The sequence below is a fragment of the Halichoerus grypus genome, chromosome 15, assembly GCF_964656455.1.
Source record: "Halichoerus grypus chromosome 15, mHalGry1.hap1.1, whole genome shotgun sequence".
In the NCBI taxonomy this organism is placed as follows: domain Eukaryota; kingdom Metazoa; phylum Chordata; class Mammalia; order Carnivora; family Phocidae; genus Halichoerus; species Halichoerus grypus.
The window spans coordinates 4,022,622-4,046,872 of NC_135726.1; the positions used below are offsets into that span (position 1 = coordinate 4,022,622).

General features: G+C 50.7%; 1 protein-coding gene across 7 annotated transcripts in view; it reads right to left on the minus strand.

Moving 5' to 3' along the window:
* The window catches only part of CRISPLD2 (cysteine rich secretory protein LCCL domain containing 2), a 124,328-nt gene that overhangs the window by 66,617 nt on the left and 33,460 nt on the right, over window positions 1–24,251 (minus strand). For 6 of the 7 annotated variants that reach the window (XR_013444450.1, XR_013444449.1, XR_013444448.1 and 3 more), the window contains exons 9-14: window positions 22,805–22,871; window positions 22,215–22,345; window positions 20,353–20,396; window positions 18,346–18,418; window positions 15,879–15,954; window positions 9,185–9,318 (exon numbers count right to left, since the gene is read on the minus strand). Coding sequence is in view for 4 of the 7 variants with exons in the window: in XM_078063806.1 (XP_077919932.1) it covers window positions 9,185–9,318; window positions 15,879–15,954; window positions 18,346–18,418; window positions 20,353–20,396; window positions 22,215–22,345; window positions 22,805–22,871 (525 nt within the window). In the remaining 3 variants the exon portion in view is untranslated. Of the gene's footprint in view, window positions 1–9,184; window positions 9,319–15,878; window positions 15,955–18,345; window positions 18,419–19,077; window positions 19,234–20,352; window positions 20,397–22,214; window positions 22,346–22,804; window positions 22,872–24,251 lie in introns of those variants that run through there. The other variant, XM_078063807.1, reaches the window with a different exon arrangement.

The window sequence follows — 24,251 nt, forward strand, 5'->3', positions numbered from 1 at the left end:
AATGGACAAGTCCTATCAACAGCGTGTGAGGCAGCCAGGGCAGCCCACGAGCTCACCAGCCCGGCGTGGTATCCAGCTTTTGGTGCTCAGCCATTCAAAAGTGGGGCATGGTATCCACACAGAGTTTTCACTTGCATTTTGCTCATTATGAATGAGTTTGAGCATAAGATTAACAGCCGAGCCTTGATTTAAGCATGATTTCCTGTAAGAGTCTCCCCTCCAGCTGCAATTGCCGGACCAGACAGATGGCCTTTGCCCTCTCAGATGGCTCGGGAAGGGTAGCAATCCTCGGGAAGCAGGCTGCTTGGAATTCCTGGTTGTTTTCCCCCTCTCCCCATGGCAGCTCTGTGCTTCTGGCTACCCTGGGACTGAACTTTTGAAACGTGTATCAGATGGGAGCACTTGGCGAGATGGGGCCGTGAGCAAGAGCCAGGCGTCCAGACAGAGCAGAATGCTGGGCCGCCGGCCTCCGCACCCGCAGCTCCCCACCAGACCGCGGACGGAGGGAGTGGCCGTGCCGGGGCTGGGGTTACCCCGGCTGCCCTGCTGGTTTCTGGAAAGCTCAAGTTCCAGGGCCCTCCTCAGGCCTTTGGGCTGCAAGATTTCCCAGATTCTCTGCCTGAATGAACAGTCTGGGAGAGCCACCCAGAGCCACAAGGTTCTCAGCTACTCCTCACGGTGGGCAAGCCACACGGGGGAGAATACCAAGGTCTGTGTCTCTGACTTACTAGTGTAAATTCTAGAGATGAAGCAGTGGCTTCTCCCCATCACAGGGCCCCAAACCACCCAGGGACAAGACGGCCAGTCAGGCTGTCATCCGGACAAGTGCCCCAAGCTACCTACGAAGCATCCCCATTGAGCAGCCCATCCACCTCGGAGGCAAAAAGCAGAGCCTGCTGAACGGGGTGTGTATTTCTTAACACATCAGACCAGCGGGCTGACACTGCCGAGGGTGTCGATGTGACAAGTGTCAGGCTCATCCACTGTCTCAGGCGGAGAATTCCTCTGGGTTTGGGCTACTCAAAAAGGCCTTCGGGTGGGTCCCCATTCGTTTGTACCTCAAACGCCGACTGAGCCCCATCCTGCCGGCCGAGTCGGCGGCTGTGCGTGTTTGATGAAGAGTGGGTGTGATTGATAAACTGTAAGCCAGCCTTCCCACCCGCCATTCCTAAGCCTTGCCCTCCGGTCCCGATTCTCTCCTTGGGTTGGTTGTAACTACCACACACACAAGAAGGGAGTGTCCATTGGCATGGCATTGAACCATTTTAATAAAGGGTTTAAATAATTTTCATAAAAAGTTTTGAAAAAAATGATTCAATGAGTTCCGAACAAATTTCTGGACTCGGCAATCTGTCTGTCATCCAACCGGTGTGCAGCTGAGCACCTACTATGTGCTGGGCTCTGGGCTGTGTGTTGGGGACATGGGTTAACAGAACTGATGAGGTTCTTGCTTTCACGGACCTTAGGCTGGGGGTGGGAGAGAACAGCTAAATATGGGTAAGAGATCATCTCAGAGAGTGACAGGTCCTGGAAGTAAAACCACACAGGGAAAGGGGACTGAGGTGAGGCAGGGCAGGGATGAGGGATGCAGAATAATGGGGCCAGAGTAATGGGACTGGAGCAGGGCAGGGGTGAGGGATGCAGAGTCATGGGACCAGAGTCATGGGACCGGAGCAGGGCAGGGGTGAGGGATGCAGGGTGATGGGACCAAAGCAGCGTGGGGAGGCAGCAGCTGTGAGTCAGGCTGAATGACCAGGGGACACCCCCAGCAGCTGGGGGGGGGGGGTGGGATTCAGGGTCAGGTGACAATGGGTGCAAAGGCCCTGGTCTCAGTGCATCCCCGGAATGGAGAGGCGAGCCAGTGAAGGGTCTCAAGGAGGGACAACGCATCGAGAAGGTGGCGGGACGGGCAAGGATTGCATCCACTGTGACCTTGCGCGGTAAGGGAAGGGGCTTTCAGTCTTGCCGCCAAAGAAGCCGCTGGGGGCAGATCTAACCCGGAGCAAGCCATACTTCCCCGCGGAAAGAGACCATCTGGCGCTGTGACCAATCTACTAAAAGGAAGTTATCTTAAGAAACTATTGGGAAAGTACAGGGCTTGTGCAAAGATGTTCTCTGCCGTGTTGTTTATCACAGGAAAGCAAAAAAAAAAAAAAACAAAACACAACCCAGCCCGGATGTCTGTCAACAGATGTGTGTCTGCCCACACAAGGGAAGAGGATGCAGCCACTGAAACATTGGGTGGCTACATGGGTCGTGGCCTGGGAGCACATTCAAGCGGTTACTGACTGGGAAAACCAGTTAACCTAACAATACACAGAGTCTGATCCCTTTTGGGTAAAAACAAAAACAAGAAGGTGTTTGTGAACAGAAAAAAATCTGGAAGGAAACACACCAGAATGTTGACACTGGGTGTGGGATTTTCAGTGATCGTAATCTCTTGAAATTATCTTCTTGAAGTTTCTTAAAATTAAGATTTTAATCTCTTAAAATTGATTTCTTAAAATTACTTTAAAATTAGAATTATTTATTGAGGTCTCCCAAATTTTAAAAAGAAGAAAAGGAAAGAAGGGAGGAAGAGAGAGCCCACACAGAAGACCCTCGCAGAGCTGGGGAGAACCAGCACTGGCCGGGAAGCCCCGAAGGGGGCCCCTCCAGCTGACTCCAAGCACGCAGAGTGCTCATCTGTTGGGGCTGAGCTGTGACAAGGGCGCTCTGGGAAACGTCCAGTGTCTGCAGCCTCAGGGGGTCACAACTCAGCCCTGGTGAGTGGTTTGCGGCGGGAACGCACCCCTGGGAGCCGGCAGCTCTGCCCCCCCTCACTGCCCGCCGGATGCCACCTAGGTCCTTATGTAATCTCACCCTGTGCACCCCTCGAGGCCATCCTCTGAGATCCCTAAGGTTCTCGCCGCTTACAGAAAGGGAACCAAGGCTCTGAGAGATGATGTGATTTGCCCCAAATCGAACACCTTGTTCCAGGTGCAGCTGGGATGTGGACCCAGGTGTGTCGAGGCCCCTAACCATGATCCTGAGCAGTCAGGCTGTGGCCACGCCATCTCCGAGGGCGACATCGGCCCACCCCAGGTCCCGGAGGGAGAGGGGAGGTTGCAGGCCCGCAAGGAGCAGCAAACATTGGACTGCGTCCCGGAGCTGCCGGTGAAGGTCACTCAGGGAGGGACTGATGGCCCTTTGGCGCCAGACCACCCAGACTGCAATGACAGTACAGCATGGAGCTCCCAGCGCAGGGCGGCCCGTCCTGGGAAGGACCTCGGGCTTGCCCACGAGCTGGCAGCTCGCTCCACAGAGTCACAGAACCCAGCGCCCAAAAGACTGCAGGAAAGGAACCCCTCACTGCCCTCCTGGCTTTTTAAGTGTGCGATTTCTTTTTAATTAAGAAATATCATTTCTAGGGGCGCCTGGGTGGCTCAGTCATTAAGCGTCTGCCTTCGGCTCAGGTCATGATCCCAGGGTCCTGGGATCGAGCCCCGCGTCGGGCTCCCTGCTCAGCGGGAAGCCTGCTTCTCCCTCTCCCACTCCCCCTGCTTGTGTTCCCTCTCTCGCTGTGTCTCTGTGAAATAAATAAAATCTTAAAAAATATATATATCGTTTCTACATATACGTGTTCATATACATATTAATACGTATATATGTATGTGTATAGATTTTTATGTGTTGTGTAGGTATTTTGTTTGTTTCAAAGATTCAAACCCTGTTCTCCCAGAGTCTCCTCTGTTTACTGAACTTCTGAGAATTCAAGAGTCAGACAGACACGGCTTCAGATCTTATCTGTAGGACCTTGGTTATTAGTCCATTTCCCTGAGCCCGTTCTCACATCTGTAAAACAGCGTTCGTGGAAGCCCCACTCCTTAGGGACTGGGAAGAGGACGCGAGCTTGTGCAGGGCAAGCACCGGGGTCGGTGCGTGCATTCAGCATGAGCTGTTTCATCCTTCCTACGCGGTTTAAGCCGTGATCTCCCCTCAGGGAAAGGATGGTGTGCCTGGCGTGCGGCGGGGCCATGCACGGAGATGAATGCACTACACCCACAAAGCCCAAACCCCATCAAACCCCTTCCCCTTATTTCATGAAATATAAAAATATCCTTTAGGGAAAAGAGTTTCAGAACACTGTGTGCAGCATGATCTCCGTCTTGATTTTTAAGCGTGTTGTATGTGCCCCAGGGGGAAAAGGCTTGGAAAGCTGTAAATGAGCAATTAACAGAGGTTAACAGGGCACCTGTGGGGGACTCTTATTTTCTACTCCTGAGACTTATTATTTAAATAGTAAGTACGTATTTCTTTTCTAATAAATAGTTTAAAGATAGAAACAAGTGCACCCTCGTACTGAATGCTCCCCCGGCCCCTCCTGGGCAGGGCCTGTGGCCCAGGCTCAGGGACCTATCTGTGGTGTGGAGTCACGTGTGCTGGGGAAGAGCACGGGGGCTGGGGTAGGTGGTCTGGATTCGATCATGGCTCTGTGGCTTGCTGGCTGGGTGACCTTGAACAAGTCACTTAACCTCTCTGTGCCTCCCTTACCTTGCTGATAAAGTGGGGCTAACTGGGGTCCCCACCGCATGGGGCTGTTGGGGGGATTCGATGAGCTACTGCGTGTGCAGATCTTAGAGGGTGCGGGAGGGGGCAACCCACCCATTTGCACAGCAGAGGGAACCTGACCCCCAGCCGCGGTCCAGCTGGCTTGGCGGAGAGGGCAGAGCTCATGCCATCTGGAAACAACAGCTTAATGGTTTCTGCTTCTCCGAGTTTCTGGATACACAGAGATTTTCAGACACCCAACCCTTAAGAGTCCCAGAGCTGGGCTGCCCAGTAGAGGAACCAACCAGTCACAGTGGCTACTGGGCACTTGAGATGCGACTCGCCCAAACTGAAAATGTGCTGTGTGTGCACCATACACACTAGATCTCCAAGATCTTATTTATTAAAAAAAAAAAAAAGGCATATTTCTTATCAATAACTTTCTATTAATACGCATTAGAACGGTAATATTTTTGATACACTGAATTCAATCAAATATATTCTAAATTTTCCCTTCTTTTTACTTTTTACTGTGTCTACTAGAACATTTAGAATCCCGTGTGGCTCACAGTTAAGTGAGTGCTGGACGTGTCCCAGGAGGTCTGTGCCTGCCACACAGAAGCTGCCCCACGAACGTGACACGAATAGCCCTCTTCTGGATGGAAGTCCACCTACATACAGACCTTCTACCTCTGTATTACGTTTGTTAAAACCAAGTGACCAAGAATGCTATCTGTCTTCGTTGGTCTATTTCCCAATCTCCTTATGAAATCGGTCTTAAAAAATGGTCCTGGTCTAGGAAAAATTCCTGAACTGATATTCATCCAGATATCCAGCTTCTTTATGAGAATATTCCGGCAAACCCTGGTCCCAATGTCAAAAGCTCTTCTTGACAACCTTTCCTTTCCTCTGCTATCCTTTGCGGGCATGTGTGAGAAAGAAGATTCCTGTCCTCCCACAGTGTTCCAGCTCTGCATACTCGTCTTTCAAAACTCTCAGGATATCCTCTTCTAGAAAAAGACCACTGCTAAACCAAAGCCACTTTGCAGCCGGACTGACTTTTGGCCCATGTGCTGAGAATTCTTTTCAGGAGGCTTTTGTTTGCTCGCTTGATTGAAGGATTCCCTAAATTTAGAATGAAGTTTGCTGTGCACAGGTCCCAGAGTGTCCAGCATCCACAACTCCCTTGGGACCGACTGGGACCGCTCTCGGGTACCAGCAGACGTTGGGGACAGAGCCACCCTCTAGCCCCAGGCTTGGTTCCCACAGTCCCTAATGGGAACAGGCTCTGGGGAGATTTCTCAGTCCTGGTCTCGGTGCAGAGGGCTGCTGAGGTCCCCATCAAACAAGGGGCGGGTGGGGCATGGGTGGAACCACGTCACCAAGGAGGAGACTCCAGCTAGTGAGATTGGGCCCTGCTTCATGTGCTCAGCTGCCTGCCCTACCCCAGAACAGTGATGCCCGGGGCCCTGCAACGGCAGTGGTCATTTCTCTTGTCAGCTCCAACCCCACTGGGTGACACGCCCCACCTGGGCAGAGACCAGCTGCGTGTTCCCTGCTGGATCCCAGTGCCTGGGACATCGTGCGTGCTCGCCAAGCGTATGACCCCTGATGGGTGAGCGTGCAATGGAAGGATGGATGCAAGGATGAAAGAGTGAGATCCTGCAAGATGCTTTCCCCTTTGTCCCAAAAGACAATCCACGCAGCCTATTTCTTACGTACAAGTCACTTGGCCCTGCGTGCAAGAACCACGGCGCCCGCAGTGCGCAACAGACCTTGTAAGTGCTACCATAGCCAAGAGGGCCCTGGATCCATCGGGCACTTACAGTGAGGCACCAGGCAGTGCTCGGCACAAACCATCTCAGTGATCCTCACGGCAACCATGTGGCAGAGGAGAGACCAAAGCTTGGGGAGACTGCCTGCCCAAGGACACCCAGCTGGCGAGCAGGGGAGCAGGCTCCCAAATGCCTGCACCCTCCTGGCCTAGCCTCTCCCTTCTGTGTGTGCAGGGTGGCCTGTGTCATTTCGACACCCATGGACCCCAGCACTGGTCCTGGTAGCCCATGAGAATGAGTCCGAATTGCAGAATATCAGAGTCCCCCACGGTCCCTGTGTGTGCAGGGGATGCGACCACCCTCACGTCATTGTCCCGCCTGCACCAGGACCCCTGGGAGTCATGTTCACACAGATCGCAGAGCCCAGTCCCGGAGCTTCAGACTCCACAGGTCTGGGGAGGGCCCGAGAACCTGCTTTTCTAGCAAGCTCCAAGCTGATTTGGATTCTGCTGGTCTGTGGGGGCCGGTGTGAGACCTACTGCCTTACCACTAACCCCAGGGTGTAGGTGTTATCACCTTCCCCTTTATAGGTGGGGAAACTGAGTCACAAGAGAGCGAGTCCAAGGAGGAAGGGAAGCGGGATCTCAACTCTGGAGATGCTGCAGAAACTCCCTAGAACCCTTCTGAATAGCGCAGTGGGCAACGCCACTTCTGGGCCTGGGAAAGCCTGCCTGGAAGGTATTTATAATGATGATGGCGATGCTGGGCGGGTCACTTGGGGAGAGAGAAAGAACGACGGGTCTCAGGGGGCAGGGAGGCTGACAGTGGGAAAGAAGCCACTCTGCGGACCCGTCTCAGACACCCACCTGCGGGGGCCACACATTAAGCCGCGTGGCTGCCCTCAGGGAGCCGCTCAGGGATGAGCTGGGCAGTGAGCCCGGAGGCCAGCCCGCCACCTTTCTCAGCAAGACCGTTTCCTCTTCGAGGGGTATAGATAACTCAACAGAGTGCTGTCCCGGGACTTCTTCCCAGCCTGGCCAGGAAATGCCACCTAATCAGCTGCCTCATTTCCCTCCCATTAAATCAGTGGAATTTCCCTTCATTAAGCTTTTCCCAAACAAAGATTGCCCATGCTGAAGAAGATGCAGACGCTGCTCGCTCTAGCGTCGGGGCTCAGGACAGAGTTCCTGTGTGGGCCCTGGGGGGGTCTTCGTGCCACTATGCAGCGTCCCCACGAGCAGCACCATCCTGACGGGAGGATGGGGGGTGCCACGAAAGCCTAAGCTTCTGGGGGCCTGGCACGTTTTGTGTTCTTGATTTTATACTCCTTTTCAAAAGAAGGGCCCTCAAATATAAAATTTCAGCACTCCCCTCTGTTATGAGCTCAGCTGTGTCCCCCAGACCCCATTCCTATGTTTAAATCCCAGCCCCCGATGCCTCAGAATGGGGGGAGACAGTAGTTGGAGAGGGTCTTTGAAGGGATAATGAAGTTAAACATGAGGTCACGAGGGTGAAGCTCGATCCAATCTGACCAGTCTCCTTAGAGGAGGACAGTAGGACACCGAAGAGCACAGAGGGAGGACCTTGTCAGGACACAGGGAGAAGGCGGCCGTCTACACACCCAGGAGAGAGGCCTCAGGAGGAAGTCCTCCCCACCCACGCCTTGATCTGGGACTTCCAGCCTCCAGCCCTGCAACGTCTCTGTACCTTGCCCCACCAGCCCTGAGAACAACTCTACCCCCAAGAGGGATCTGCCCCGGGGAAGGCGAGTCATGAGACCCATTTCACAGACACAGGAACTGAGGCTCGGGAAAGTCTGGTGCCTTGTGTGAGGTCACGGGGCTCTCAAGAGGAAACCCCAGGACTGGGGCCTGGATCCCTGGGCTGTGAGGCCTGGGAGGTGCTTCTGTGGACAACAGGGACACAGGTGAGGATGAGCAGCATGTGCCAGAAGATAAACTGGCAGCCTGAGGCCGTTCTGGAAAGGCATATGAAGCCTCAGACGTTTGCACGGTCTTTGATCTAGGAATGTCACTTCCAGGGACTTCCAGAAACAAGCATTGGCAGGTGCAGACATTCCCCCGTGAGGATGGTCATCACAGGGATGATCAGCCCCCCAGGATGGAAAAGTGCTGGGCTGCCCAACCAGGAAGTGAGGTGCAGGGGGCCCACTGGATGCGACTGTGTGGGGTCACCAGCAGGGACACGGGGGTGGGGGGTGGACTTAGGAGCAGCCTTGATGATCTATTCAGTGAAAGTACAGAGTACTAAACTCTCCTCTCCTTAGGGCCTGTTGCTCTCAGCTACCAGACAGCCACTGGATTAATCCTCAGGCAATCTGTGAGGCCGAGACCAGTGCTGTCCCCATATCACAGGTGAGAACACTGAGGCGCAAGGAAATCAGGTGGCTGGCTCTCGGGCACAAAGCTGGTGAGAGGCGGAGCTCCAGACCCCTTGCTTTTACTTCTGTAACAGATGTAACTATACTATCGTTAACTACAGAGAACCACTGTGTCACCATAAATTGATCCCATTTGTTTTCTTTGCGTACACGCCAAGTAAAAGGACCAGAGGAAGACACACCACAAGTCTCACGGTAACTGCCCCAGGTGACAGGTTATGGATGATTGTTATTCTTTGGGCTTATGGGACGCTTCTAAATCTTCTACAAAAACATATATTGTCACAGAAAAAAGTTCTTAGTTTTAAAACAGAAAGGAAGAGAAAAGAACAGGCTCGTCTTGGGTATTCTGGTAGGAATGAGCGCAAGCCTGCCCAAGTTCTACTCCCAAGGTCAAGGTCATTGGCTTCCCTCCCGGCTGCCTCAGGGGCACCCTTGGTGGACCCTGGGTGTCAAGAGCCGGAGAACGCAGCCCTACCTTTCAGACTGGACTCCATTCCTGAGCGAGCCCACGTAGGTCTTCTTCTTATCCACGGGCATCACGTCCACATAACCCCCGCTCTCGTTCGGGATGACTCCCGCATGCACGGCCGTCTTGCAGACGCTTGAACTCTGAAAGCGCCAGAAGAGCCATGGTCAACGTCAAGGATGCCGCGTTCCCGGGCGAGGCCCTGCTGCTGCCAACCAGTTCTTGGTGGCCTGGTTGGGGATGAGGGGGAGTGTCAAGTCACCTCTAGGAAATACCCATCATCCCCTTGATTCCTTAGGGGTCTCTCCAGAGAGACCTGGCCTCCTTCATTCGTTCATGCATTCATTTATTCAGCAAGTATTTTGTGAGCACCTACTAGTGCCACGCATTGTGCTAGATGCAGGAAGACTCAGCAGGGAACACAATAAAGACTTGACCTTCATGCAGCTGAGGGAGCCTGACAAGTAAATACACAAACAAGCAACTCTGCCTGTGAAGAAAATAAAACCAGCTCATGAGATAAAGTGACTGGGTGGAGACACTCTTAGAACGTTTAATCCGGGAAGACTGCTCTTGGTGTGACACTGGAGCTTAGATTTGGAGGACAAAAAGGAATGGGTCACCGCCTAGGAATATCTCTGGGAAGAGCATCCCACACAGAGGGGACAGCCTGTGCAAAGGGCGTGGGGTAAGAGTGAACTTGTCATGTCCGAGGAACGGAGGGCGGGCCAGGGTGGCTGGAACACAGAGGCAGGTGGAGTGTGGCGGGACAGGTGGGAGAGGTGAATGGAGCCCATCCCGTGGGGCTGTGAGGACCGCAGGGGGAGTTGAGGCTTATTCTAGGGGCCAAGGGAGCCGCTGGCTTTCAAGTAGGGGCAGGGTGTGCTGTTTTCCAAGGTTACCAAGTAGTCCAATTCCTGGGTAATAAACCCTTGAGTTAAATTTTCATTAGGGTCTTTAGTTATCCAATAGAAAAATGATCCTCAGGATGGAATGTCTGAGACTAATTAATCACCATTTCTCAAACTGGGGAGATTCATTCAGGGGTTGGGCAGCCGGTCCCCACTCACCCTGACGGGCTGATTCAGAGTCACCCCCGACAAGGGCCAGGTGACTGAGGCACACTCAAGGTGAAGTACCACGTGGGGGACCCTCTCCTGCCACTTCTACGATCCTGTCATCCAGCCTGGGGTAAAAAGCCAACCCTGGCCTTGGCAGGGGGAGTCAGTCTTTACCGCAACCCAGAGCCCCTGCAGCATCTTTACAGGGTGACGGCGCCCGATGCCACAGGGCTGGCTTTGCAGATGTGGGGCGGGGTGGGGGTGCACAAGCGGGGACTGTGGGCAGCTTCCGGAAAGTGGGAAAGGCACGGAAACACAGGGGGGGGCTCTCCAGAAGGAATGAAGCTCTGCTGACAGCCTGACCTGCGCCCAGGGAGGCCTGTGCTGGGCTTCTGACCTCCAGACCGCGCGAGAGAAAGGCCACGAAGTTACTAAGTCTGTGCTCATCTGTCACAGCGGCCATAAGAAACCCATACAGCTTCTGACCACTGTCTCATGACCAAAATGTTCCACTGATGAGGCCCTTTAAGTGTGATGACTTCCAAAGAGTCAGAAAACAAAGTCACCAGGAGAATGGCCCCTGAGACATCGATAACACGTTGAGTCACACTGACGGAACCAGCTGCTCAATCTAGCTCAGCAAGTTGCCAACTTAAAGTCAGACGGACGTCTGCAGGGCAGACTCTAGTCCTGCCTTCATTCATGACCTAGTGACCTGCAGCCGTGACCGTGGCCATCAGCAGGGGCTCAGCCTGCAGACTCCGTGTGTGTCGAGGAGGGGGCGGGGGGACGGTGCTTTGTGCAGGGAGTGGAGGCGAGGCCACGGCGGACCATGACCCAAGTTTGCAAACACCAACAGGTGATGGTCACTCTGTAGGAGGGGGGTCTGGGCTTGGCTGTCTCTCAAGGCCACCCGTCTGCACAGTACCTGGGACCCTGTAATCACCTGTGGGGTGACTCGGGTCCCAACCACTGGTTAACCCAGCCAGCACCTCCTTTGTGAAGAGAGTAGGCTGAGGAAGAATCCTGTATGATTCTGCTCACATGGGGCATCAGAAGTGGTCAAGTCCGCACCCTGAGCTGCACTTTGAGCGGGACAAGCAACCCATCGAGCAGGTTCTTAACACCAGACGGGAGTGAACGGATTCAAGTGGGCTCCTTGAAAATCCTGATTTGAAATCTCACATGGATTTGAAATCTCACACGTTGGGAGCCCGGGGCAATCCCTCTCAGGGACCCCCTCCGGGTGGTGAGCTCCTGCCCCCTTCCTTCAAAACCAGGTCCTGCCGGAGAAGCCGGGTCCCTGGGAAGTGCATCGTGCTGTGCAAAGTGCAGAGTCTGAGAGCCCGAGCGAACTCTCACACCGAGGACCTAAGAACGGGGATGCTTGCTTTCTGTGACTGAGTCGCTTGAGTCACTGAAGGCAGGTATGACCCTGCGCCAACGCATCTTTCCTTCTCCGATAAACAAACGGATGAGGACAGGGCTCCTTAGTGAAGTGAGCTCTGGGGGATCTGGGAGGCCCCAGAGTTGCAGGTCAGCAAGAACTTCCCTGATTTTAGCGCTGAATCTGGGAAACCCCAGGGAAGTGGGGACAGTTGGTCACCTTGTCTGTATGAGGAAGCCTTTTTAACTATCCCCCTGGAAAAAGGATCCATAAGTTTCCAGTCCTCCAAAGGATTTGTGCCCCCCAAAGATTAGGAAGCAATGCATTTGCGGGCATCTCAGAGAGAAAGGGAGGCTTGAGAATTCCTCTAAACGCACTTCTAGGGGCGGTGAGCTGTGTGGGTACAAACGTGCTTGCTGTTCTCACCAGCAGGCATTTCTTCTGTCTCTCTGGCTATTGCTCACTCCGCTGACTGAGTTACCAGACAGGAGGCCTGGGGCCATTTCGGTTGCAGCACCCGGAGGGACCCGAGCCCGCCTCCAGCAGGTACATCCTCAGGACTAAACACTGCCAAGAGGTGCTACACTCTGGTTTTGTGCCCTCTGGGACAGTCCTTTGCCTCCTGTCCCCAGAGGATTTCTGGACACCAGTGGTACAGAAATTTTCTGTGATACCATCAAGCTGTGGGCCATGAGTATGAAAACCTCACGGGGACAGCCAGATCTTTCTCACGAGATAGGCACGGCTATCGTCCATTATCAACACACACCTCTTCAAGCAACTGCAACATTGGCAAACCCTGTCTTCCCCTTTCTTTTTTTTTTTTTTTTTTTAAGATTTTATTTATTTATTTGAGAGAGAGAGAATGAAAGAGAGCACATGAGAGGGGGGAGGGTCAGAGGGAGAAGCAGACTCCCCACCGAGCAGGGAGCCCGATGCGGGACTCGATCCAGGGACTCCAGGATCATGACCTGAGCCGAAGGCAGTCGCTTAACCAACTGAGCCACCCAGGTGCCCTGTCTTCCCCTTTCTCACCCCTCCTCTCACTTCGTCCAACACATGAGGAAGCAAGCTTCCACAAAGATACAGGTTGTCCACTTTCTCTTCTTAGGGCCTGAGCAACGCAAATTTATTAACAGTTGCCATCAGCAGAAGTCTGGTCTGAGAGAGACTAGAGCCCATCCTGTCTCCACCACTTGTCTGCTAGGTGGCCTTGAATGACCTGTTTTAACCCCAAGAGCCCCTATTTTCTCGATACAAAGGGGGGGTCATCATAGGTAACATTTTCGAGCATTTACCAAGGCAGGCCCTGTTCTATGAGCTTCCCGTGTAGTGATGAAGAAATCTCTCAATAACGCTGCAAGGTAGGTATTATTATCCTCTCTGAACAGATGGGTGGAACGAGGTTCAGGGAGGTTAAGTGACTTCCCCCAAATCACTCAGCTGGCAAACAGCGGGGCCCAGACTGCCCCCACCCCCGAGCCAGCAAGCTGCCCACCATTCCTTATGGGACAGCAAGCGCCCAAGAGGACTATCTGGAAGACGCGACAAGCTCAGGGGCTGAATGCAGGCTTGCTGAGGCAGCACTCAGTAGATATTAGTTAACTTGTCACCATCACTCTCACCGTCACCATTATTGAAAACGCTCAAGGGACTTCCGTCCCGGAATACCAACATCAGCAGCATCTGGGAACTTGTTAGAAATGCAGATTCTCTGGCTCTGCTCCAGACTCCCTGAGTCAGAAAGGCTGGGGTGGGGCCCAGAAATCTGTTTGAACAAGCCCTCTGGGGGATTCTGATGTGTGCCCAAGTGTGAGAACTTATCCAGCCGCCGAGAGATAAGAAAACCGAGGCTCAGAGTAGGAGAAAGGCTCACCCACGATCTCACAACCGGGTCTTAAACTCACATCTTGTGACCCAGACTTTGCTCTTTGGGCTACACCCTGTTGCTTCTCCTGCCTGCAGCTCACCACGAAGGGAGCGGGCTGCCAAGTAATGCACTCCCGGTAAGCAGGCAGGAACGGCAGCACTATTAGGCCCTTCGAAGATCTGGAGACAGCTCTCCCAAAATAAATCTCTTAGCTAAACAGACATTTCCCAAAAGGCATCGTCATTTCCCAGAATACAGAGTGACCTAGAAACCAAGGCCAGAAAAGAACCTCCGAGATGGATGGAACTCCCTTCCTTCTCTCCGGACACCTCCCCTCTCCTCTCCCTGTCTCCCCTCTCTTTTCTTCTTTCTCCCTTCCTTCTTTTATTTTCTGAAGAGCTTAATATTTAAACATTAAGTATCTTATGTAGTATCTTCATTTATTTATTCCTTCAACAGTCATTAATTGAACAATCATTATGTGCCAAGCCCTGTGCTGAGCACTCTAGTTGCAAAAGCTCAAAACCCTAGTGAAATTAGGGTGCCTGGGTGGCTCAGTTGTTAAGCGTCTGCCTTCGGCTCAGGTCATGATCCCAGGGTTCTGGGATCGAGCCCCGCATCGGGCTCCCTGCTCCACGGGAAGCCTGCTTCTCCCTCTCCCACTCCCCCTGCTTGTGTTCCCTCTCTCGCTGTGTCTCTCTCTGTCAAATAAATAAATAAAATCTTAAAAAAAAAAAAATCCTAGTGAAATAAGTTAAAGACTGCACACAGGTCTTCACTTCCATGCCCACTCACATCAGTATAATTATGAGTGCAGGTACATTCAAGTAAGGAAGAACAGGGCAGGGAAAGAACAGAATCTAAAGTAAGACATAACCCTCATGGCATCTCATCCTGGCTATGTATTAGCTGTGTGTTTTGGGGGCAGGTTATTCTAAGCCTCACTTTGTTTTCCTATAAGATGGGGACAACAATACCTGAAATGGTGTTCTTAAAGAATGTAAAAGATAGTAAATTATAGTTTTATATTATTGTTAATTCTTATCAAGTTCTCCTTGCATTTCTAACTTTTAAAAAAAACTTTATATGTTTGGCTGCTACGTTGTTTGGTGCATACAGATGTGAGCTCATACCTTCATAAACTTTCTATGCCATTCCACAATGAATGGTGGTGTCCCATTCAGTATGTTTAACCTTAAATTCCACTTTATCAGATAGCAATATTGCCACTGCTGCTTTATTGTTTCTCTGTATTTTGCTAGAATCACTTGGCCTATCCCTTTATTTTTAAGTCATTTTAAAATCAAAGGTTGGCTCAAACATTTAGTTTAACAATTGGTATACAATATTTTACTCCATTAAGCTTTTAAAACTCAATTTTGGCTGAATGGCTTCTGAGAAGAAAAAGACTCACTTAAAGAGGAAAGAAAAAAGATGGGGAAAAAAAAGGTTAGCCATGAGGGTTGCTTTGACTTTACAGAACTTAGTGACCTCAGATTTATAGGAATCTGGAACAAATGAAGCAGACGGAGACAAAGACGGTGGTGGTGGGTGGGAGAGAACAATTAAAATGAAGATGGAAAAAAGCTGAGTAAAAATGTTAGCTGGGGATGGGTGATGCTGATCTAATCAGGAAATGTTAGGTCTCGAAGATTCCTTGGACTAGAAAATCCCAGCTGGCTCATTCTACAGAGAGGTAAGCAACTTGACAAGAAGGCCACACAGCCTGGTGGGCAGGGCTGTGACCACATTCCCATCCTTTGGGACACCATGCCCCTTCACCCTGGGCAACTGGAGGGAACAGACTACGTTCTGGAAGATTCACTCAGAAAAATCAGGCTAAAGCTTCCTTGCTAAAGTTAGTAAGGAAATGTGGAAGAACAGACTCCAGTGTGATAAGAGTGGTTATGAACAAGTCGTCAATTAGCGTAATTTGTATTTCCTTCTGTTTGCTTTTAGCTAAGTGTGGACATAGCCAAAAAAGAAATGCAGTGAGTAGAGTGGACCAGTTCTTTAAATGTATCAGGAGAGCTGGAAAGATGATTAAATAGCTGGGGAAATGAAGTGTTAAGTATGTGGTACCTAAAAGCCTTCACATTAAAAATGCACATGAATGGGGAAGCAGGATTCCATTTACCCAACCATGAAAACATTTGCTAATGACGAGGTCCACCTGCATCCCCATCCACAAGCACACACCAGTGGAAGTACTAATGCGTCTACACATGGGGAAACTAGGGCAAGGGTCGCAGAAAGAAGTGATCTAAATTTAGCTCAAAGCACAGGAATGAGATCTCAGGTGTCTGGTACCCAGACCTTGGAACGTGATTTCTGAGGTCTGAGCATGCTTTGAGAGGCGGTCACTGAAAATGCCGGCATACTCACATCTGCATAGATGTTAGTTCCAAACACAGGAGCCCAGTAGGATGGCTCGTCTCTGCAGTGTGCTGGACAATGAACTCTGGAAAACCAGAAACATGTGTGTGATGGTTATGATCAGCAGAAGACAAAAGTTCTTGAGAAGCAGCTGGCCTTCCCTATTTGAATTTCAAGATTTAACTACTTTCACGGGAAAGGAAACTACCACACAGTTTACTCTTTAAGAAAAAAAACACACCTCTCCCACCCTAGCAGTGGTACAGACATTGTCCCTCTTCGTAATCAGTGCATATAGAATTTTCAAACTCCGTACAAAGGAGACATGCAGAAATAACAAGGTGAAAGAGAATAAATATGTAAGAGAGATGAATATGGGATTGTAAGAGATTGTACCTCCGGTTCTTGAGTGTTGGCCAATTCATATCATGGGTACATTATGGAGATTATAATTAATAGACTTTGTTAGAGGCCACTTTCCTGTGTAAGGGAGGAAAGGGTGGAGGGCCCTCACCTCAGTGAGTCAAACTATTCCAGGGACGGGGCACTGATAACCTGAGGCGGAAGGGGTTAGATCACCACTGGTCAGTCACCACATCCCCGCCGTAGGCATAGAGGAGGAGGAGAGCACCTCAAACTGGAAATGGGTGGGCCCTAGCTGGTGTGAGAGATTCAAACCGGGAAAAAGCATGAACTTAAGAAAAGGCTTTTTGGGGCGCCTGGGTGGCTCAGATGGTTAAGCGTCTGCCTTCGGCTCAGGTCATGATCCCGGGATCCTGGGATCGAGCCCCACATCGGGCTCCTGGCTCAGCGGGGAGCCTGCTTCTCCCTCTGCCTCTCTCCCTGCTCATGCTCTCTCTTTCTCTCTATCTCTGTGTCTCAAATGAATAAATAAATCTTAAAAAAAAAAAGAAAAAAGAAAAAAGAAAAGGTTTTTTGCCTTTATCTGGAACAGTACACCATGTTACTGGAACCAAGATGGCAGCCGGAAACCATCTGGCCCCAAGACAGACAGGATTCTGGCAGGGAAGCGAGCTCAGACAAAGGCATTGGGAAGTTAAAACAGTCTGGGGGTGGGCAGGAGGGGACAAGGGTGGGCGGAGAGGAGGAGGATGTCTGCGTGAGATTTTAAAAAAGAATCTGGGCAAGAAAATCCTTTCCTACTTTTTCGAGAATGGCAGGTCAGAAACCTGTATTTTCTATACTTGCAGTATGTCAAGTTTTTGTTGTTCATTTGTGTTTTCTGACGTAATTTCCTTCTGCTTCTCTTTAAGATTTGGGTTAGCTATTTAATATTTAATAAAAGGTTGTTATCCCTGATTGAACATTCAAAGGGGATCAGCATGGTGATGGCAGTGGGAGCCGTGAGAAAGCCCCAAGAGAAATGTGAGCCACAGAGGGGAGGAGCCGGGGTCCCCGCCCAGGGTCTTGTCCCTCACTGGCACTCTCCTGGGGCTCTTCCTTGCTCACACCTTGCGGGTGTCCACATGTTAGTTTTAAGGTCAGTCTGTAGGAAAATCCATAGGCCTCGAGGCCCAGGAGAAGGGTTCACAGCTTCCAAGAGGACCTAACAGGTACTTGAGAGGCAGATGTTACCAAATGTCACTTTACGTCATGATGCATCCTCCTCCAAAAATCAGCCAATTAAGGTTTGGGTAGACGCATGTAAGACCTTCTCCTCAGACAGACTGTGGTCCGTGCACAGACCAGAACCCCGCAGGGCCACAAGAGGGAAGGCACCAGCGACGGGCTCGCAGCACCGATGATCTCAGAAGCATTATACGGAGGGCAAGAAGCCAGACACAAAAGTCTACACCCTATGACGGCTCCGTTTACGTGAGATGCTAGAAAATTATAGTGACGGCATGTAGACCAATGGCTGGCAGGGACGCGGGCGGGAGGCGGAGGGAGGGGGGTGACTCAAGGCAACTTTCTGGCATGACGGACACTCGATTGTGGTGGTGGCGGCCTGACGGGGTGCGTGTGTCAAGACACATCGAATTGTACACTTACAGTGGGTGGATTTTATCGTGTGCAAGTTACACCTCAGAAAAGCTGGGGTACAATGAGCCGGTTCTAACGTGACCCAGAGAAGATGTGGCAGATGGGGCACAAGAATCAAGGAGCTGCTTTAAAGGGGACAAATGGCACCATGAAGCTATTACGGGGATGCCCCGCTGGGCCACTCCCCGAGACTCAGATCCCAGTGGTCTGGGCGGGGGCCCCGGGAATCTGACCTGTTGATGCCCCTCAGACACTCCCACCCCACAGCCAGGGTTGAGAACCAGAGGTCGAGGGAGAGGTCCAGTGGGTCTGTGGTTCTGAGCACAAAGCGGTCGGTTTTCGGAGTGTCCGCACAAAGGGGCCACACCTAGAACTCGGCTGTGCTTCGCCGCATGACATGACCCCCAACTCAGCACAATGCCTCCTCCTCCCCACCCCTCTGTTTGCAGAACCAGATGCCGGTGAGCCTTACCTGGGGCAGTGGGTCCCCGCCTTCTCGAACGGGCAGAGCTGAGCAACCGTCGTGTAGCAGTCCAGGTCCTGCACTGGGGACAGGAACATGGCGGGAAACGGTCAGGTCGTTGGCAAGCCTGGGTCTCAGGCCTCCAACCTGTGAGACGGCCCTTCGGACGACCAGGTCCTCGGGGCTCATGGGATCCTTGAACTGAGGTGGGATGAGAAGCCAGCAGGTGCCGAGCCCTGGCGCCGCGGGCACCTCACCTCCGGGCCCTCAAGGGATGAGAAGCCCCATGGCCTGAGCGTGTCTACAGCTCAGGAATGTTATCACCCTCAGTAGTTTCTCCACGGGACCAACGATACCTTTTATTTGCTCCCCTACCTTCTCCTCATGGCGAGTATTATTCTAATTATACAGAGGAGGAAGCAGAGACCCAAAGGCCGGAGACCACCCTGGGTCTGCACGGGACATGGTGGGAGGCTGGGTTTCTGATTTCGGGTCTAGAGCTCTTCTTCAAGGCCACTTGGTTTTAACAACAGAGGTAAGAAAGTGGCTCTAATACTGGCCACCTGTGGTCTCTGAGAGCATGTCCGCAGCTAGTCCAGGGCTTGGCAAACTTTTCCTAAAGGGCCAGAGGCTAAATATTTCTGGCTTTGTGGCCCTATGCACTATGTTGCAACTACTCAACTCTGCTGCTGTAGCAGAAACCAGCTAACAAGGACGCGTAAATGAATGGGTGCAACTGTGTGCCAATGAAACTTTATTTACAAAGACAGACGGCAGGAAGGATTTGCCCCTGAGGGTGGTCGTTTTCGACAACCCCTGGTCCAGCCTATCATTTGGATGGCCAGGGATCTATGCAGCAATCCAACAAAGGGGATTGGTTCTGTATACCACGGGACGCTATACAATGGAAGGCAGGGGAGGTCATTAAAATTAGGTTGAGAACACCACTTAAAGGCACAGAAGTATCTTCCTGATACATTATTATTTTTTTAAAAAATCCGGTGACCAAATTTACGTAATTCTATTTCAATTTTTAAAAGTGTATCAATGTATTACCAGTACAAATACTGTTAATCATAGGGAAAATAAACTATAAAGGTATCCACCAAAATGTTCACAATGTTATCTCTGAGTGGTGGAATCTGGGCCAAATCCCTTTTTTTTTTTTTAATGCTTCTTTGTATTTTTAAATTATCTGGAATAAATAGGCATTATTTTTGTAAAATGAAAAAAAAGCTGCTACATGTTTTTATAGATATCTAACTAGATATTCCTGCAACCAGGGCCTATGACGACAAGAACTGCTTTCCCAAAGGAAAGGAAGGGTCTGTAGGTCAATTTCCTGAGGAAGGGGCTGGGCAGCGTCCCCCCGCATCTCCATTTGCCTGAAACTTCCAGTCAAGTGCCAAGTCTGGGCAACCAGAATTCACAGCTCCACCTCTGCTTATAGCATGCTCTCCCATGGATGCACCCCACCCTGCCAAATGAATATGCCCTAGGCAATAGGCAAATACATAGGCAATATAAAATACAGGCAATAGAAAAACTAGGCCAGAGATGGCAAGTATGTGCCACAGGCTTCCTCATGTTTCCCTTTGATGTTCATGGCTGACATTACTGGTCTACCAAGCCCTGTTTTCTGATGAGCCAAGAATGGGGCTTCAGCACCCTTCTCAACACAGGGCTCCAGCTGCTACTGTCGACCAGTAGAAAGGGACTCTCCCTATCAGGTACTCTAGACCCAGGCATTAGTATTTCTGTGACACTCAGCTGGGAGCCCTGGTCCTGTTTCTGGTGTAGCAATTTAGGGCCAATATCAAGTTCAGATATGTTTAGAAAGTAGTTAAAGAATTGACTTCATCAGGAACCCCTTTAAAAAACCTTTATAGTGCTGAGAACAGCAATATTAACAGGCATCAAACACATTCAATCAATAGCTAAGGAAAATGAAATGTCCAGGGAAACCCAAGGTAACCTGTGTATTACGATCACATAAAGAATGACTGGCCAGCTTACCTTTTACTTTTGATACCACGAATGAGCTGGAAGGCTTGTATTTGCTGGAAAAGAAAACATGAGGTAAATGCAAACATAATCATCTCTAAAAGTTCAAGATTGCTCTTGCGTTTTATTTTCCGCCTCAACTTTGTATTTTCCTACTCATTTCCCATCAGCCTGAAAGCCCCTTCCAGAGTGGGGCTTGTAACCTTCTCTGTGCCAAGACCCCCTCTGGCAGGCTGGGGAAGCCCATGGACCCCTTCTCAGAATAATGACTTTAAAATGCATACAATAAACTTAAAAGATAAACAGGGATCCGGTTATTAGTGACATTGTTATCCAAGTATTAAAATAACTTTGCAATAGTTGTGGTTCCTTGTGAATGCAGTAAACACACGATCGAGAGGCGAGTCTTCTAACCACTATCCTTTCAGGGTAATGATGGCAGAAACCGTGTTTTCAGATGTCTACAGCACAAGATTTCTCCCAGTGAGAGAGTCGCTGGCCCTGCTAATGCTACTCTGGTTTGGGGCCAACATTCATACCGGCAGGAAATACTACATTTCAATTAGAGGTTAGAGAAAATAAAGCTTTGATTTGCTTTGTTTCAATGTTTGCAGACTCCCTAAAACGCGAAGAACCCTGCTCCAGATACAAAGTTGGCTGCTGGGAGGGCCCAGAAGCGGCTCCAGGACAAGCGTGTCAGGCCATGCGGGGCCCAGACCCCGCCAGCCCGCTGAGCCCTTGGTGCCCGTGCTGAGCCTTGCGTGGCCCGCGTTAGGTCACTCGGCCTCCGACAATATGTTCTTTGCTTCCGTTTAGACTTCCTTGCTCGTGTTTACACAACCCCCGAGTCCCTAGCTAAGATGAAGAGGGAATTTTGCAAGACCTCTTGAAGAAGCAGGCCTTTCAAAGGGGAATGACTCATGTGGTTTCTGAAATGTCCTGAGTGGAGCTCCTTGGAACACACACAGGGGCTCTGGTCACCGTGGTCCTTGCTGCAGACCCTGGGATGGGCACTGACACGGGGAAGCTCTCTTGAGGCGATGCGCCATGGCCCAAGGCTGTAGGGAGCTGAGGCAGGGTCCCCAATGTCCCTGCTGGGCTGGGCACTAGATCCTGGATGGGGCGGGGGCTCCTGGGCATGGGGGCGGCGCACGTTCTCAGGTGTCTGGGTAACAGAGCTTTCCTAGCAATGGCGGGAGAGTTGCATCATGTAAAAAATTGGCTGGCGGTAGCTCTGTGGACTAGCTGAGTGTCAGCCCTGGGTCCCACCAGGGCCCTCTTTAACAAGTGAGGTGCTACACCCAGAAGGAATGAAGAAACTGCCCCAAGGTCATGGGCGTGGCGGGGGGGCGGGGTTAGTGAGAAAAGAGCCAGGTCTGTTTGGCCACTGTTGGGCTCCATGCTCCCCGGTTCCTTCATGCCTCCCACTCTACAGAGAGACCACGATGTGGCCTCCCCCACCGCTCCCCAGAAAGTCAGGGTGGGGAGGACGGCCTGCCCTGCATCCATCTGCAGACCTTACCTGAAGAACAGAATCTTGCCAATAAAAAAAAAAAAGTCAATATATTTAAAAAATGAAAAGCCTCATTCTCCAGAAAGAAAAAAATGCTCATCAAGAATAAACCTATAAACTTAAGGATGGGAAGAAAAGCAAGGGTCAAAACTCGGCCCAAATGAAACATAGGAAAACCCACTCAGGGGAGAGATGGTAAATCGTCTGCGGGGGATAAATTCTGAGCTACGGAGTTAAGTTCATCTTTATAGTTTTTTTCCCCTGCTTCTTTATATTGTTTGGTGCTTTTTCGAAATTTTGACAATAGTTTCATAACCAGAAAAAAAAAGTGTTAAGGAATCCTCCATCCCACAGTAGTTACCTCAAAGACTCCACGCCATTCCTCTCAGACCTGACGAAGAAGGGGACCTTCCCGTTCCTGGTGACATCCACCAGGCCACCTTTGCCGTCCAGGATTCCGTAGTGAATGGCGGCCCGGCATATGCTGGACGACTGGGGGCAGGGAGGGGGGCACCATAAGTACATCTGAATTCATCTTTGTCCGGGCTTCTTTTGAAACGACCGGGGTGTTTGTCCTCAACCCACAAAAAGCCAAGACGTCTGGCCAAATCTCAACCCACTTCTGACTCACCTTTCCCTAGAACATGTCTTTGTTCCCGGGGTTGCTTATCTCAGAAAACCCATCCAAGGGGCTTTACAAACTAAGAGCAGTGACAAACAGCCCTTTCTCCCCATCCAGTGGAGCATGTTAACACTCTGTCTAGGACAGAGACTGACCTTCACGAGGGTGAGCCCCAGGTCCCCAAAGTGGCTTTACTAGTCTGTGCGCCCAGAGATAGGCGCGGATCGGCTCTGGGACTGAGGGGCGGAAAGAAAATCCCGTCGTGTGAAAACCCCCAGCCTCCCTTACAAATTACAAGTGCATGACGGGCGTCCACACAGGGCACTTACACTTTCATAGAACAGAGTTCCGAAGACCTTTGCCTTGCTGTCCAGGCAGCCTGCAGGACACTGGTACCTGATGGAGGAGAAAGCAGACGGTTTTCAGAGGTGAACGTGGTGAGGGAATCTCACCAGGAATTCATCCGAGTTCGTCTCCTTCAAGAGCTCTACTATTACATCAGAGAGAAGCTTTGGTGACGCAAAATCCACGGTGTCCAAACAAGTCGCGATTTACCCAGGCTGGAGTTCACACCAACACCATTCCAGATTCAACCTGACCTTCTTTTCCCGTGTTTAAGATTCGTGTTGAAGGCAGAGATGCGAACAGAAGGACAATTCATAGAAGAAAGAAAAGTGGCTTTAAAGGCACCAAAAAAAAAAAAAAAATCCTCAAACATCCATCATCAAAGAACATACAACTTGAAAGAAGATGCATCTTTCTAGGTGTCGAACTTCAAGGGTTTGTTTTTTTTAAATAGAATAAAATCCAATGATGATGCTCCTGCCCATGAAATGCATAAATTAATCTTTCCAGAAAGCCTTAAAAATTCATATCCTCCCGTTCTTGAACTTTTCTTGTGAGCGTATAACCCAAGCCAGAGGTTGGAAAGTCAGACCCATGTGTTATTCCAAGTGCTTATAATCGTGAAAAACTAGAAATGAGCCGGCACTATCAAAGGAATTTCCCTTAGAAATGAAGCCTTTGAAAAATATTTGACTTTGGGGGCCCCTGGGTGGCTCAGTTGTTAAGCGTCTGCCTTCGGCTCAGGTCATGATCCCCGGGGTCCTGGGATCAAGCCCCGCATCCGGCTCCCTGCTCAGCGGAGAGCCTGCTTCTCCCTCTCCCACTCCCCCTGCCTGTGTTCCCTCTCTCGCTGTGTCTCTCTCTGTCAAATAAATAAAACCTTTTTAAAAAAAAATATTTGACTTTGGAAAATCTTAAATGAAAACCATCACGCACAACCCCACGGTGCACAGAAAGCACAAGGGAAGGGACTACATCAAATTGCCATGGATATCAAGGAGATGCCGCGACATTTATTTATTTATTTTTCCTTTAAACTTTGGTGGTGGTGTTGTTTTCCTGGATTACTTACCATGAACAAGAATACCTTTTAAAGTCAGTGGGGGAAACAGGCCCAGTAAATACTATTTTATTTATGGGCTGCCTTCGAGGAGACAGGCTGTGGACATGCTTGAGTCTGCAGGTGGGGGAGTTATAGGTCTTGACTAGAAGCCTCGAATAGTCCTTCTCCCTGTTTGCGGGGGGTCCCAACTACCCCCGACTCTGGAATTTTCTCAGTGCTATCTGATGGATGTTCTCCGAGCCTTATAATTTCTTCCCACTGACTGCTCAGGGGTGATGCTCTCCTCTCCAGCTTGTGGTACAGAAATATAGAAAGGTACGTCATCACGAAGGGACCACTCCGCGTTCCAGGTGCCCTGGAGCCGTGCA